Genomic DNA, 17,371 nt, shown 5'->3' with positions numbered 1-17,371 from the left:
TCACATCCCCCAAACCTTTCATTGTTTTATATAAAAAGAATAAGGTATGTGTTGGCTTTGGCTCCCAGCAATTGGCAGAAGGGAAGCGAAGAGCTGTGGGCTACTGTTGGGATAGAGGAGCTGGGCTACCGATGGAATCTGAGAGCTGTAAATTATTTCCTTACATAATTTGCAAGGTCAACCTACACACAAAAACCTCCAGCCTGCAAATCTGGAAGAGTTATTTACTGCCGAGAACGATACTGTCCAAACAAACACACACCATTATAGAAGTAGTATATTCATACACATATTTTTACCCTTTCTTCTAAACTTTGGCTTTCTATATGAATTCTGGTCTATTCTGGGTTGGGTTTTGTTTGTTTGTTTTTTAATCAAACCATGTCATACATCACATAGCTTTATAAGCTTTGTATTAGATACATGCAAAATATTCTCTATATGTACAAATGTGAATACTTTTCTTTTTAAAGATTTATGTATTTGTTTTATGTATACAAGTGCTCTATCTGCATGGATGGATGCACACCAGAAGACAGCATCAGATCGCACTACAGGTTGTGAGCCACCATGTGACTGTTGGGAATTGAACTCAGGACCTATGGAAGGGAAGCCAGTGCTCTTAACCTCTGAGCCATCCCTCCAGCCTGTGCATATTTTTCTTGAGAGTGAAGCCCAAGACTTCATATTGTCTAAAAGAGTCCAAGAACTGATTTAAGGATCTTCAACATGGAGAAAATTCTAAATTATACCTGCAATGCCTATAGGAGCCAGGCAGGCAATGAGAGAGTACCAAATATGGAATGGTGGTTGGTGACTTTGGTGTCCTCAAATGAATTTGTGCCAGCTAAATCAAACAGTTGTCTCTTGTTCCGGGACACTATTGATATGGGGAAACATGGGCCCTGTTTGCAGATTTGATTTTTTTTTAATGCCAAAAATTTGGGTATTTATAAGAAATCTTCCAAACTTCAAATGCTTTCAATAATTTAAATAAGCAAACATTATATGAGACGAATAATGGATCTTCTGTTTCCCTCACCCTGACTAGGCTTGAAAGAAACTGGGAATTTTTAACCATAGCTAAACCCATAAATAAAAGTAATTAAATGTTCTCTTTAGGTTTCTAATAAGCCAAGAACAGCGAGGTCACTTAAGAAAAATGATCCCATGGGGCTCTGGTCTGCCTGGACTTTGGCACCTGGGAATCGGCAAATGTGACAGCTTTTCAGAGAACGCAGCGAATGACGTCAGTGCTGACGCTCTCACTGCCACCTCTAATGTCAGACTCCACAGACAGAGCCTTTGCCATGACACTGGGAAGAGAGTTCCGGAAGGAGGACATGTCAAGGCTCCTAATTGCATAGTTACATAAAGCCTTGCGTTTTCAAGCCCATAACACTAGTGAGAGACACCATGTCACATTTTATCAAGTGCCAGAATGAAAATCAGTGTAAGAAACACAGAAGGTGCACAGCAGCGTACCAACTCCAGATAAATGTCATTAAAAAAAAATGTCAATCTGTACATAAGAATGCTTGGTGCAGTTTGAAGGAACTCTGCCATGCCTCATTTGGCCATACTGACCCAAAGGAGAAATACACGTCCAAATCCAACTGTGTTGTAAGTGCAGATTTAAAAATACTAGCCTTTTAGACTAGGATGCAAACTCTAATTAAACCTTTTCCATAGCTCCTGGCTGCTGACACCATGGCAGGCTTGCAGGGCAGGTACCTAGAGCTAGTGCTGAGGGAGTGGGTGACGAGCCAGGAGGAGAGGCACCCTCAGGACAGCTGCCCAGAAGTTAGTGGGCCGGAGAGCTGAAGCTGGGAATCAAAGGAGCCAGCTACTGAAAACATGATCGAAATTGACAACTGCGTTTTTCCCGAGGACATAGCTGACATTTCCATGGCCAAATATGCATTTCCCCATTCTGTGCCCTAGATAGAATTTTATACATAATATGTTTAAAAATGGCATCTTGCTCACAAGACATCACATGCTGAACAAATGAAGGGTTGAGCTGGGGTCAACAGTGCCAGCGGGGCAGCGACACAGTGAAGCAATGCCACTTTAAGAATCCCACTACACTTCAAGTCAAGGGAATGTGCTTTGCAAATGAGCTCTCTCTCTCTCTCTCTCTCTCTCTCTCTCTCTCTCTCTCTCTCTCTCTCTCTCTCTGTGTGTGTGTGTGTGTGTGTTGCATGTGTGTGTGTGTGTGATCTGTATGCATGACTGTATGATGCACCTAAAGCATTTTTATTTTTCCATATTTAGTAAAGAACAGCCAAGGTTCTCATGGGCTCCTTAAATAATCAGAGAACACGAAGTACCTGTGATCATGCTGGATATGATCAGTGGCAAAATGACAAGCTTCAGCATCCTCATTAGAATTTCGCCAGGAAAAGCAAAGTAGAATTTATCCAGATTTGAGAGCTCACTGTGTCCACGAACCAAGACTCCTATGACAATGCCTAAGGAAAACGGGGAAGACAGAGAAAACACTTTTAGATCTCTTGCATATAATTTGATGAGAAAGGACCGCATAATGCAAATTTCAATGGCAAAAAAAGCTGTTTAGACCATCTCTTGCAAATCTATAAAGTTTAGAGTTGCAAAATCCAGAAGGTAGTGAATAGGAAGCACGCATTAAGAAAATGTAAAAAAAAAAAAATCCTTCACATGAAAGATTTTGCTTTGATTTCCTCCTCATCGGGTCTCTCTATTGTAACGACACATCATCAAAGATGACTACGGGAAGGAAAAGATTCCTCATCAGAAGCTCCTGGCTCTCCTTGCCTCTCTTCATCTCTCTCTCCGTTTCCCTCTGTAGTACCTAAAAGCAAATCCAGGTTTCGTGTAGTGATATTTTATTTGTATTTTAACAAATAAAGATCGCCTGAAGATCAGAGTGCAGAGCTAAGCCACTAGAGGCTAGAGAGTGGTGGCACATGCCTTTAATCCCAGGACTCAGAAGACAGAGGCAGAGGGTTCTCTGTTAGTTCAAGCTACCTTGGGCTACACAAGATGGAGTCTGTCTAAAACAGAAACAGAGTTCACACAAAGGTGATTCCCGCACTTGGGATCCCATGCCTTTAATCTCAGCACTAGGGAGGTGGAGACAGGAGCGACGCTGGGTGCAGAGAGGAACATAAAGTGGGAGGAGACAGGAGCTCTGTCAGCTTGAGGAGTAGTGCAGTCTGAAGATGGCATCTGGAATGCAGTCAGAGGACACAGTCTGGGGTCAGGATCGCCCCTTCGATCTGAGCATTGGTCGAGGTGATAGCTCTCTAGTGGCTGGCCACTCTGCTTCTCTGATCCCTCAGCTTTCGCCCCCAAATATCCAACTCAGCGTTTTTATTACTAAGACGAACTAAAATTTGTGCTACAGTTTTGTGTATGCTCAGTAAGTTCTCTAACACTAAAATACATCCACATTCCCCAAATCCGTCATCTTTGCAACCCGCTATAACTCTTCCCACAGGCCACCTTATACTTTATCCAGCGCAAAGACCTGCTATGTATTTTGTAGGTCGTTTATAGTTGCATTTTTCTCACAAGTGCTTTTTACAAAATAAATTTTGGGGACTAGAGAGATGGTTCAATGGTTAAGAACACTTGCTGCTCTTACAGAGGATGCTGGTTCAGTTCTTAGTACCCACATGGAGAGTCTCACAACCTTACCTGGAACCTCAGATTCAAGGGAGCTGACTTCATCTCAGCACTTCAGACACCTGCACGCATGTGGTGAATACCACACACACACACACACACACACACACACATACACACACATGAGTAAATAAATAAATCTTTTAGAAGATAAATTTTTATAATAAATTTACCTGCCTATTCATCTTTTATAATTTTAATGAAAAAATAATTTCTGTTTGGTTTTTAGACAAGTCTCTTTATATATTCCAGGTGGTTTCGATCTTGAAATCCTTCTGTTTGAGTGTTGAGATTATGGGTATGCGGTACCACATCTAACTATTTTACTGTTGCTTTGACAGGTACCACATTTTAGAGCACCAATATTATCTAATGCTCTTCATTCATTATTCCAGCATGCTTAACTCTATTAAATCAAGAGGTTTTTTTTTTTAAAAAAAAAAGACTGTATTTTATTTTTAATTATGTAAATAATTGGGGGGGGGAGGTGTTGCACACATGACTGCAGTGTCTATAGGGGCCAGAAGAGGGCATCAGAGCTCAGTAGCTGGAGTTACAAGCTGTTGTAAGCATCCCCAAGTGGGTGTTGAGAATTGAACTTGGGTCCTCTGGAAAAGCACTAAGTGTCCTTATCCTCTGGGCCATCTCCCCAGCCTCAAGAGTCCTTATATGAAGTTTCTGATCCCAATTTTCTTATATTTGATCTTTGTAATTATGCAAACAGAAGGATGTTTTCATTATTAAAAAAACTCTACAGGTCCCTAGGTTAAGTGAAGTCTCACGAAACTGCTCTACTTTAGACATCAATCATAAGCCCTAGACAGCCTGGGTTTCTGGCTGAACTTCTCCAAATCACAGTTCCTATGGCCCTGCCTTTGGGTTCTATTAGTTTGCTAGAACAGATTACAAAACTGAACTAAACCTAGAGATATTACAAAGCACAGGGATGAAAGGTCAGGGGAGCAAACACACTGACACACAAGCCCATGAATGGGAGAAAGGATACAGAACTTCCCTGCCCCGTGGCATGCCACTTTCCAAAAGCTCAATTTGTTCATTTATCTAGAAGTGTTAAAACTTAAGCCTGCTATAAAAGTCTCATTATACAGACATGATTGGTTACATTGTTGACTACCGGTTTATAAACTTTTTCCCCCTTGTGGAGGCCCAAAAATGTGAGCCTATTTTCCCTTTGACCAAAGGTCAGAGAGTTGGAAATTACCTCTAGTTCCTTCAAGGTTATCATGCCTCTACCTCAAAGGTCCCACCTAGATATAGATCAGAGAGTTCTGCTCTCTCTAGGTTATTGTCAACAGGTGTGGCTAATAGCCAGCCCTTGTGTTCCAAGAAAAGAGAAGTCGATTGCTCCTATCTCAAACAAAAGTCCAAGGATCCAACTAAGTTCTAGTTCCCTTATGGAGATAACTGGATTCCACCCAGGGCGTGGTTTGCTTACCCAATGTTTTGGTCTAGGGTGTGAGCATGATTTATTTTGTTCTAGCAATAGAATGTTTAACTATGGATGTAGCTCACAACCTTCAGTTGGTATGTTCATTTCCTTGTATCATGTTAATGCAGTTTTTTTTTTTCTTACTTCTAATTTTTGGGGTCAGAGGTATTTAAAACAATTGGAAATTAAATGTGGGTGAATTCCCTCCCGATACTATCCTATATGTTTCTGTTTTATTATTTTCCTTTGCATTTTCATATTCTTTACTTTATTTCTAAATCCCTACACCTTTACACAGTTTTGTATAGGCTGGTCTCCAACACCCCCTTCCTTAGAAATGCCTTGAATCACAAGGTTGGTTGGTTTCCCTGGCAACCAAACACATCCTCTGGCTAGGAGGGCCCCTCATTAATCTCAATAATCCAAGGCTTTTACAGGTCCAGTAGCCGTGGACCTCTACCTTATGTTCTGTAGTTTCAATAACCTACACAAATCTCACTCATTCTTAAAATACCGCATGGAAAACTCCAGAAATAAATCATAGGTTATTTATGAATAACTTTTAAAGAAGAAAAAGAAACAATAAATATTGATTCTCTGAAATCTTGCCTTAATATGTCTATGTGAAAACCACCTGCTGTATGGAAGCTCAACTTAACAATGCTTTTCATCATTAAAACTTATAAAATATTAAGATTTTCGTATTATCTTGTTCCAACTACTTCAAATAACATCCAACTGCTCTGTCTTGCCTTCCCCTCAACATACACACCTTTTTTTAAAAAAAATCAAGAAATAAATGAGTTAGACGAATATCATATCTTTCTTCCTGTGTGACATGTTAGCCTGATGAGTGACAAGCTAGCTGGGAGGGGAAAATGACTAAAATCACAGGGAGATTCAAAGAGAGTATCGCTGAATCTGCAAATTCAGAAACTCAAATAGTTTAGGAAAACTCGGAGTCATATGGGAACAGTTAGTCACCACAGGGCAATGAATGACAGGGGAACTCAACTCTAACAGACTAAAGACAACCTTCACTCAAATGCAGGTATTCATCCTTCAGCGACTTCTAGTCCAAGTGGACGAAACTCACAAGCTTCATTTTTAAGTACCTTAGTCTTTACCTAAATTCTACTCTTCTTTATATTTTGCCTTGACACATTTTGATATTTAGATAGTTCTCAAAGTGTAGCTACAAAACAGAAGAGCTATAATTCAATCCAATGTAGTCACTATGTTAAAATCCAGAGTTAGAGATTCATAAGTAGTTAAGATATCAAGTTTTCAAACTATTTTAAATAAATTTAAAAGGCATGATATCCTCGTGTCTTGCTTTGTGAATTGCCTGTGTTAAACTGCTTCACAGGATACCAACCAGTTGCTTCAGGAAAATTTTGTGCTTTTATGTAAAAGGAATCTTGGTATATAAAAATAAAGGTGTCTGTATGTACTCAAAACCAATAACACCAGCAGCCCCAGAATTGCTACACTGAGCAGCGGACCCTATGTGTTCAACCTTCATATGTACACTAATAATGAACAAGAACTATGCCTGTAATCATCTCCAACCCAACTGCAGGCTGGTTAGGAAAGACTGTATTCTTTCTTCTTTTCAGCCTTTAGCCAGATATGTAATTTTATAGGAGAAACAAAAGAGCTGCTTTGTGGAATGGTTGAGAGTCATGCATGAGGAATAAATAGAGCACTATGTTTGGTAATGATAATTTCTATCAAGCTCTTTGAAGTTGAACGCCACACGACCCTAACAGCTCTCCTTTCATTGCGAAGAGCAGAAATGCCACCCAAGCTCCGAGGAAGCAATCGGAGGTTCGCAGCTGGCACCCTGGCACCCTGACCTAAAATGGTGAGTGTGCTTTACTTTAGCTTCCAGAAAATTTGGAGACATCAGATTCAGGACAGCGGGAGCAACTCAAGCACCCCACAAGGCCCTACAGACATCTGCTCAAGGCAGCAATGGCAGCTGGGAGGGAAACTCAGCAAGCCCTGGGACAACTTGATTTCTGGCAGTCCATGAAGTATAAAGTCCATGAAGTACAAAGCCAGGATGTTAGTGAATAAGCAGAAAGGCATCTTCTGAATGCATGTCTACGACTAATGGAATGTTCTAGACTCACACAAGCAAATGCAATGCTTACCTCCTCCTTTGTTTACCAAACAACCTGTTCAACTCTCTGGTCCTCACTGGCTCCCAGTTGCTTAGGAACAATAGTTTCAGTGAAGCATTGCCTATCTTGTTTGCAATGTTTGGCTTGTTTCTTACTTACTGTTTCCATGCCAACAAGTGAAGTGGAATAAATCTTCTGTACACCGTGAATATGTATTACCCTCATTCGTTAATAAAGAAGCTGATTGGCTTATATAGCAATGCAGGATAACATTGTGGGGGAAATCAAACTGAGGATATTAGGATAAAGAGGAACGGAGTTAGAGCATCACTGGCAGATGCAGAGAGCAAGATGGGCATGCCATACTGAGAAAAGGTACCAAGGCATGAGGCAAAGCATAGATAAAACAATCTGGGTTAATTTAAGTGTAAGGGCTAGTAACAAGCCTGAGCTATTAGCCAAGCATTTGTAATTAATATTGAGTCTCCATGTTGGTTATTTGGAAAGTGGCTGCGGCACAGAAAACCTCTACCTACAAACAAGTGTCCACATCTGGTATCAGGAACCTTGGGCTGGGTAAAGGTGTACAAAGTCTCCAAAGCCAGAGGGTGCTGTGAAGAACTGCTGACCTGGAGGTGACAGCCAAGTTCACCGGGGAGGGACAGTTCCCCAGCTAGGGAGGGGGAAGATCAATGACCTCGCTAAGGAAAGAGAACTTTGGCCAGGTCAACAGAAATCCTCAAAGCTGTAGTCATTAACTATCAACAAGTTGCTTTAGAAATGGACAAAGACCTTATTCTGGGACTTCCTTCCCAAGCATCAGCTCGGCGACCCTAAGCAGGTCCAGAGGGAGATTAGGAAGAATACTGGTAGTAGCTGAAGGAGTTCAAATCTAGTTGTACCGATTGGGAATTTTAACTTTTTTTTTTTTTAAACTTAACTCCTCGCTTAGGCTGGGGCAATATTCTAGTAGCTGACCCTAGAGAGCCCTTCTACTGCCCAGGAGGCTGGAGCTAACTCTAGCCTTGGTTCTCTCCGCTTAGAATAGGAACACAGAATGTCAGCTGAAACCTACATATGCCCTCTCCAGCTCTTATGCTAACACACACACACACACACACACACACACACACACTTGGTATAGGTAAGAAACAAGAAACATGGGAAGAAATCAACTAAAACCTCAGCTAAGGAAATAAGAACTGAATTACATTGGGCTCAGACGTATTCCTTTTGGGGGATTTAACAAAAAGATTCTAACCACGTGCCTGCCCATACCTGAAACAGGTGGTAATAGTTCACTACATCTTAAATTATAGCTCGTTAGTACATAAATTAATGTGAGCTTGAAATAGACATTACTGACAAAGAAAATTATCACCAGAATACTTGCTGAGCCATATCCTCACACTGAGCATTAATATAATTTTTGGCCTTCTGGAACTGTTCTGAGCTGTACTTTAGTGATAAGCACAGAAGGAACTTTCATTATGGCGGGAAGCTTATGTTGGATGCACAGGGCCAGCCCTCTGTCTGGCCTTATACCACAATGTAGCTGTACCCTTCCCCCATCTTTCTGGCTCTTAAAGCTCATAGTAGGAATTTTGTCCTAGAAACCAAATGCATGGATTTGTAAAGCTTTGTTTGTTTGTTTGTTTTCAAGTCCTTAAAATCAAAACCACTGTTCTATCCATATTGGTAAAGATACACCGTAAATAAAGTAAGTCCAAAAATTCACCCACAGACTCACCACCTTTAATATACAAAAGGTGAGACTGTTTTTGTTTTCCTATCACCTACCACTGCAGCTACCCAGAAACTCTGTGGTAGCCCACTGAACCCCTCAAATGAATTCTCCCTTACAAGAGATGCCATCTCTTGTTATTTTAATGGGTATATAACTGTAGAATAGTTTAGGGGTGTGAGTTGTTTATGGATATTTGTATGTGGGGTTCATGTATCTATGTAGGTGTGTATGTGGACAGGTGCATGTATGTGTGGGTTTACATGTATGTGCACATGTGAGAAACTAGGCAGCCTTCATCTTAGGTTTGAAAGCCATCTTGTAGTAAAGACAAATGAGATTCATCCCTGTTTATGATTCAAGCTCTGTTTCTCAAGGAATGGGCTATGCCCCACCTGTAACCTTAACTACAAATGTTTCTATACTGCCTATTCCAGGAGAGAGAGAGGAGAGGAAGAGGAGGAGAAGGAGGAGGAGGAGGGGAGGGAGGGAAGTAGAGAGGGAGGGAGAGAGAGAGAGAGAGAGAAGGAAAAGGAGGAGAGAAGGGAGGAAGGGAGGGAAGGAGGGAGGGAGATTACCTTAAATCTGCACCACAAGCTTCACCTTTCTGTGTTTCTAACCCTTACACCTTAGAGAAACAGAGCTATATAAACTTGCTACTGTTTGATTTTTTTCTTTTCTAAAGCGGGTGCACCTAGATTTTGTGTAACTCTGTCCTGGGTGCCTATGATAATTGTTTTCATATGCTGTTTTTGTCAAAATAATTTTTTTAACAAGCTGGGACCACTTCAGTCCTTCTTTTTAAAAAGATTTATATGATTTATATGATAAAATTATTTTTTGGCACGCCCAATTAAAATGCACTTGCAGACTTACAAATCTAAGTGTTGATATATTAAAAGATCTAATACAAACACACTATCTTATTAATGTGAGTACTCTAAGCATCTTAAGACCTTCTAAAATGATAAATTTTTCATAAGACCTTAAAATGCTAATTGTTTATATAAAACAACATTCATTAGTCCTACGATTTAATTAAGCTATAAAGTTCAATGTTATATAGATAGATTGTAATAAAGATTTAAGTATATGTATATATTACAATCTATATTTCATATAATGGGTAGCATAAGAAACATGATTTCTTTTTCAAAATATTCTTAGGATAAAACTCAATTATAAGATTTATTTATTAAAGCTGGACTATATATAAATTAGTAGATACATATGTTTACTAAAGATCCTTGTGTTAAATCTCCTTTTCATGGAGAGGACTACAAGAAATACAATCCCAGCAAATAATAACATTAAAACTATTGGTTTATAAACTCTGTCTCATTTATGATTACACACATGTGATTATGGTTTTGTCATTGTTTTATATAATGTACTTAGTGCCAAATTTGCTTATAAATACATGTTTGAGTTGTTAACTTGGTATAGCTTCCTCTTGGCTCTGTGTCCAAATCCTGGCTCACCACCTTATAAGCTGTGTTTCTTGGCCAAAAATATCTTATCCTGCTGCCTGCACCTTACCTGAACCAATGGGCATACCAGACTGTCAACCTTAGAAAGTCATTAGTAGCATAAAACCAAGACCATGTGTAATGTAACTCAATGAAAAGTACCTGGCTCACACAGTAAGTGGAGATAACTAATATCGACTAGTATTGATTTATGTATTTTTCAGAGAACTTCTCATGAGATCTTCAAACAGTTATGGCTCTGACAGGTGTCATGGCCACAGACCTCAAAAGCAACAGAACTAGGGTTGGTTGAGAGAAGCTAATGTAAAATGTTATCAGTGTGTCTAAATTCACAAGGTCATTTCCTCAATCTAGCCCAGTTATTTGAACAGAGAAACATTTACTTACATCAAAACCAAACTAAACCAAAACAAAACAAAAATCAAACAAAAAACAAACAAACCAAACAAAAACCCCAGAATTGAAATTAGGATACATAAAAGATCTAAGAAGTTCATTGGTTCACTGAGTGTGACATCAATTTCTATACCACTACCACTGGCTGTCCCCGAGATAAAATTCTCAGAATCTTGCTGGGAACAGAAGAAAAGCCGTTTGATGTATTTTTGGTGTCTTCTGAAATATTTTCCTTTGTAGTTCAATGACCTAACTAAATCCTGTCACTATTTACTGCATACAAGGATCTGTTTTAGACCCAGGCATGGGTTTAAATATGCCAGCACTGTTGACACACACCCCCTCTGGTGTGGAAGAATTGTGTGTATTCTGTCAATCATGTTTTAAAAAAGCGCTGATTGGCCAGGCGGAAGAACCAGACAGGAAGTATAAATGATGCAATGAGAACAGGAAAATTCTGAAAAGGAGAAAGTTGATTCCTCCCAGTTCTGTGCAGACCACTGAGAAAGCAGGATGTGATCTACCAGCTGAAAAAGGTACTGAGCCATATGGCAAAAATAGATCAGAATAATGGGGTAATATAAGCTACAAGAGCTAATAAGTATCCTGAGCTAATGGGCCAATCAGCTTTTATAACTTATAGAGATTTTTGTGTGATTTTCTTTGGGGCTCGCCCATTGCGGGACAGAAAGCCTGGATGGGACAGAAAACCCCAACAAGCCAGCCCCCTCATGTTATACCCCTCCTTCAAGGAGCTCCTGCCGCTGAGGACCAATCACAGCTGCAAACCAGAGAGTTCCATTCTTATGGAATTGTGGACAAACCCAAGAGAACTCCATGCCAGTTGACTGAGATTATTTTTACTTGCCCAGCAATGAAGAGAATCTAGAGTCAGAATTAAGATGGCACCAAGGGTATACTAGAGGAAATCAGTAGAAGCTATGGAAAATGATGAAGACTGACTCAGAAGCTAATGGCTGAACCATGTGACGTGCACAGAAGGAGAGAGAATACAGCTATGCACACGCATGAAGACTTGAGTTCAAATCCTAGCTCCTGCATTAAAAGCTGGGTGTGGCCACATGAGCCTGAAATGCCCTTGCAGTGATTCACCTCTCAGCCGGGGTCCAGATTCAGTGAGAAGCCTTGTTTCAAAGGAATATGATGAAAAGTGGTACAGCAAGACACCTGATGTCCTCTTCTGCCTCTGTCCAGGTACCATCACCTCGCGCCCCCCCCCCAAATCTATTGCTCAAACTTCGATATGCATATAAACCTCCTGGGGATCTTGTTAACAAGAAGGTCCAAATTTATCAGAACCAAGGCTGGAGTAGCAGACGTACGTGAGCCTAGTTAGCACCTCCACAAGGGTCATCCTTGCCAGTGCTGACAAAAACCTACACCAGCAGAAGAGAAAGCTCCTGCTGCAGGCAAGGGGACAGGGAATATGGCTTAGTCCAAGTGCAAAGAAGTTCACTTGTCCCTCTATAAAGGTCTCGAGGACAGTAGTATTTTTGCCCGCTCTTCTTCCCTTCTTGGCTTCCATCATCATCAGTTGCGGTCTGTCCTTCATCAGCAGCAGTCTGTCTTTCCCTGTTTTGCCTCTGTGTGGGGCCTCTCTGCCTGATGTAGTGTTGAGATGACCGTGGAAAGTGGATGAAGGGTGGCTACAGCTGGCTATGTCAAGGATTCTCATCACAGCACCTCCAACAGGCAAGTTTGTATCCACAAGAACTGTCCTATAAACATCCTTCCTTGCAATTCTGAAGCAGAAACAATGTCTCCCTCTCACACTACCTAAAAGTGTGATAAACTAAGTGGACCCAGTTTGACCTACAGCAGCCATCTTAAGCTGTGACCGTCATGATGTGCCTGACATCATGATGTGCCTGACTCATCCCGGTTAGCTTTCTAGTTTCTGGAGTTTCACACCAGACTCTGCAGTTACCAGAGAATGTGCCAGGAATGTGCCTGGCTTCACTGATAGCAGCCTGAGACAATGCAGCAACATTCAGCTCAGATGAAGTCACTTTACAACTCAGTTAGCAAGAATCTCTTCCTGCAGTGCTCTTTACTATGTTTCTGTCCGCCTCGAGTCTCCAGGAACCTGCATTCTGCAATCGCGAGTCTTCCGGTCTTAATCGCTCTCAAGACACCTATGGCTGGATCTCAGCGCACACTAGGACCAGGTTTTGCCGGTCTAGGAACTCACAGGCCACAGCATGCATGTTCAGCATCGACGCCACCTTCCACCATGGGAGAGGGAACTGTAGCCTTCTTCAAGGTGGTGGTGGGAAAAATTGGTGCGAGACCTCACAGTAAAACCCTCAAGTGCAGATTTTCCTGCTTGCCCCCATTCCTATTTTCAAACATGAACTTGATTGGCCTTCCAAAAATTAGCAGGTAAAGACACAGTAGGACTTAGCCTCACATGGCGGCAAAATAGGAACATTCTGAAAAGTTTTATATCTTTAACTAACTCAGCAAAGGCAGATATGCAAACCATGGACCTGATAAAGGTTTAGCAGTGTTTAAAAAAAATCTCTAAAAGCCAGAAATAAAAAGACAATCGCATTTCTCTGGGGCCTGCAGCAGCTGCTCCAGTCACAAGGGTTGGGCAGCAGTTATTAACCTACATATAACCTAAACATGATAAGTTTAGCCCCAACTTGTTCTCAATGGACAGGAAAGCCACCAATAAAGCTTAAATGGGAAACAGAATATAAGGACCACCTGGTAGATGACTACCTGAAAGTGCAGCTGGTAGATACCAAAGAATCCGTGGATGGGACATTGTCTGGACTTCTGGGTGGAGTTTTACTAGGATATAACAATATCCTTTATACCGAGTGGCACACACCTTTAATCCCAGCACTTGGGGAGGCAGAAGAGGTAGATCTCTGTGAGTTTGAGGATCACCTGATTTACAAGAGCTAGTTCTAGGACAGCTAGGACTGTTACACAGAGAAACCCTGTCTCGAAAAACAAAAAACCAAAACAAACAAACAAAAAAAGATAATCCACTTCAAAACAAGCAAAGATTTTGAATTGGTATTTCTCCATGTAAGATATATAGTGGCCAATAGGTACGTGAAAAGAAAGGATTAGTTATGAGTAAACCAAAGTCATAAGATACTATTTTATACTATTAACACAACAACAATAACAAACTCAAGTTAGAAAAATGGGTAAGGATGTGGGGAAGCTGGAATCCTTCCATACTGTGGGTGGGAATGCAGCGTGGTGCAGACCCTGAGGAACACTGGCCACTCATCATCAGTTACCACAGAACCCAGCGGATCAACTCCTAGGTGTGTAAACTGTAAACCCAGGAAACCAAACACACCCACACAGAAACCCACAGGAAATATTCACAACAACAGTGGTAATAATGTCCGAAAAGGGGAAGCCATCTGAAGGTCCATCAACTTCTAAACAAAGCAAGGCATGTTTCCACGGGGCAACGCTATTCAGCTATAAGAAGCCATAAAGCACTGACTGGCACACACTCCAGCCTGGCTGAGTCCTGAAAACCTTAGATAAAGCAAGACAGCAAATGCATAACGCTATTACTATGTGACTTCGTCAACGTAAAAAGTCCAGAATAGACAAATTACACAGACAGTCAAAGGCCCATGGTGAGGAGAGGGCTGGCACTGACCGCAGGCACGGGTTTTCTTCTGAGAGCCTGACTGGAAATAGGAAATCAGATAAGGATGATGGCCGTACTAAATAAACCTCACACAGCAAAGACCACCGAATTGTATGTGGAAGTGGTAACTGATGTGACTCACATTCAATGACAAGGATACATCACACAGCTAAATGAAGCTTTCATAAAAGGCTTAGGTTTGAATACTTCTAGATAAATGAGCAAATTGATTAAAATGGGAAAAGGAGCACTCCAGAGGCAGGCACGGGTGCATCCCTGTGAGTTTGAGGCCAGCCTGGTCTACAAAGTGAGTCATAAGACAGCCAGGGCTACACAGAAAAACCCTGTCTCAAAAAAGGGGGCGTGGGGAAGCAGATACTAACGTTGAGTGTGATCCATTTACATTTTGATAGGTTAACAATTGGATGGCTTTTCCTGGGGTGGGAGGGATGGCAGCCACATAAGGAAACGTGTTTATTCTTTTCATCATCATATTAACGGCACAATGACTGCTGAAGCTGTGGCATCTTGTTCCACTTGGTAGGCTGCATGAGAGCTTATCAGATCTGGACGTCTCGCCATCTGGAAATAATAGCTTGAAACCCCGATTGGAGCCAGACATGTTTATTAACAGCTTAAAAGGAGACTCGTTGGTTTCCGAAAAGTTGTGATTGCAGATTGTGGTTCATAGCAAGGGGAGCTTGGAGAGATTCATTCTCTCTCCCACAGTATAAAAACGAATCACAACGACCAATAGAAACCCAGGATGATTGTGAGGAGAATGTTAGCTGTGAAACACTGGGAGACAAACAATCGACACAAATGATGTAAAAAAAAAAAAAAAAACCCACCATCTGTCTTTAGTGAAAGAACGACCTGTGTGCTTGCTGCTTGCAATCTTCCTGCTAAGCTTTGTGGAGACTGCCGGTCCTGGTTCCTACATGGCTTACAGCCTCAGCGGGTCTGATGTATTCTATTATATGTTCATTCTGCATGCATAGAAGTGTACCGCATGTGTACCTGGTGCTCACGGAGGCCAGAAGAGGATGTTAGATTCCCCCAGCACTGGAGTTGTGAGCCGCCATGTAAGTGCTAAGAACCGAACCTGGATCCCCTGCAAGAGCAGCCAGTGCTCTTAGCCACTGAATCATTTCTCTAGCCTCCCCGATTTCTTGCAAGAAATTTCCAGGGATTTTCAGTCCTGGAGCTGAGTCCTCCCTTTCAGTTTCTAGTGGTGTGACTGTAAGCTACTTACCGTCAGTGAGCCATAGCATCCTTACCAGTTAAAGGAGTCACATCCCCTGGCTGTTGTGAACATCAAATGATGTAATGAAGGCAAGACTCGACCCTTCCCCTGGCCCAGAGGAGAGCTCAATCCGTATTTGCTATGACTGAATAGTGACAGGACGTGACAATATTAACAGCAAAAGTAGACAGAACAGCATTTCCCAAATACTGTAGTCCTTGGTACAAATATAAACAGAGCCAGATAATGGGAAGGGAATCTAGGGTCTGGGTTTTAATTCCACTTGTACCACCAAGTTTTGTCATTAATCCTTTTGTTTTGGTTGCTTTCAGCTGAAAACCTCACAAAGTTATTTAGGAAAGATGAAAACGGAAGGAGAAAATCCACACAAGAAGCACCTTGCATTCCAAGTCAATATTGTCCACTATTCATACTTCAGAACATACAGATCTTTTACCATTATTCTTACTTCCCAGAAAACCACTCAAATTATAGAGATATTTTGGGTGTAAAATTAGGAGGCCTAAGACATTTCCCAGTGGATGGCAGAACAAAATTTTCCATCGAGAACAGGAAGGAACCCAACTTCTGTTTATTTCAGCTCTGCTCACAACATTCTGCAGACTAACAAGCATGTGTGCGAGGACCAGGCTTAGAGATGAGCCAGAAAGATGCTGAAGACCCCACAGCAGGCAGGAAAGTGGGCAAACATGTACACGGGCACACGAGGTGGCCCAAATGCCACTAAACCCATATTTCCTAGCTTTAGGCAGAAGGCAAATGGCAGCCTTCTTACATCTTTCTCAAGCCATGGGACAGGAAGAAGTAACTCCTGACCCTGAGACAGGCTGAGTGCAGAAGTTGGTAAGACATGGAGTCAGGAACCTCCCCTCTGTCTTCCCTGTCACACTGGTCCTTCTCTTCAGGGACAGTAGAAAGCCATGCTGGAAGTGACAACAGAAGCCGAGTTACCTGACAGCTCATGATGGCTCCTCCATCTGAAAGAAGCCATGGGTGCGACATTGGCAGATGGCTGGAGCTGGAAGGGCTGAGGTCTCCTCCACAACAGTCTCTAAGCCAAGAGGTCTGCAGATGGCTGTCTCAGAGACAGTACACAAGTAACAGCAGAACCTTCCCGTTGCTCCAGGAAATCCCACTCAGAAAAGCTATCAAAATGACGCCTATATATTAACATGCCACGGTGAAACCCCAGACAGAAAACAAATATACTTGTAGACTGTTGGTAGGAAAGTAAATTGGTGCAGCCACTCTGAAAACCGGTAACAAAAAGGTCCTTCAAAAAGCTGAAAATAGAGCAGCTTCTTGATTCAGCCACACCACTCCTTGGTACATGCCTGAACGAACCAAGCTTAACTTAGCCCTGCTAATCACAACCCATTCCCAATGGTCACATTGTGAAATCAACCCTCATGCCTGTCAGTGGATGAATGGACAATGCTGTATGCTTTCACCCAGTGGAGCTACGGAGGAGGCTTATGCCATTTGTAGGAAAACAGACAGAGCTGGAGGTTATCATGTTAGGCAAACTAAGTCAGACTCAAACAGGTTGCATGTTTTCTTTCTTTTTTTTT

General features: G+C 41.7%; 1 protein-coding gene across 1 annotated transcript in view; it reads right to left on the bottom strand.

Moving 5' to 3' along the window:
• Slc1a1 (solute carrier family 1 member 1) overlaps positions 1-17,371 on the bottom strand; it is a 74,916-nt gene that overhangs the window by 34,182 nt on the left and 23,363 nt on the right. The window contains exon 2 of the mRNA XM_005352105.3: positions 2,334-2,474. Coding sequence (XP_005352162.1) covers positions 2,334-2,474 — 141 coding nt within the window. The remainder of the gene's footprint in view (positions 1-2,333; positions 2,475-17,371) is intronic.

This window comes from Microtus ochrogaster, chromosome 8 (assembly GCF_000317375.1).
Source record: "Microtus ochrogaster isolate Prairie Vole_2 chromosome 8, MicOch1.0, whole genome shotgun sequence".
In the NCBI taxonomy this organism is placed as follows: Eukaryota; Metazoa; Chordata; class Mammalia; order Rodentia; family Cricetidae; genus Microtus; species Microtus ochrogaster.
The sequence above is the reverse complement of the archived record's forward strand: the minus strand, read 5'-3'. Positions and strand labels throughout refer to the sequence as shown.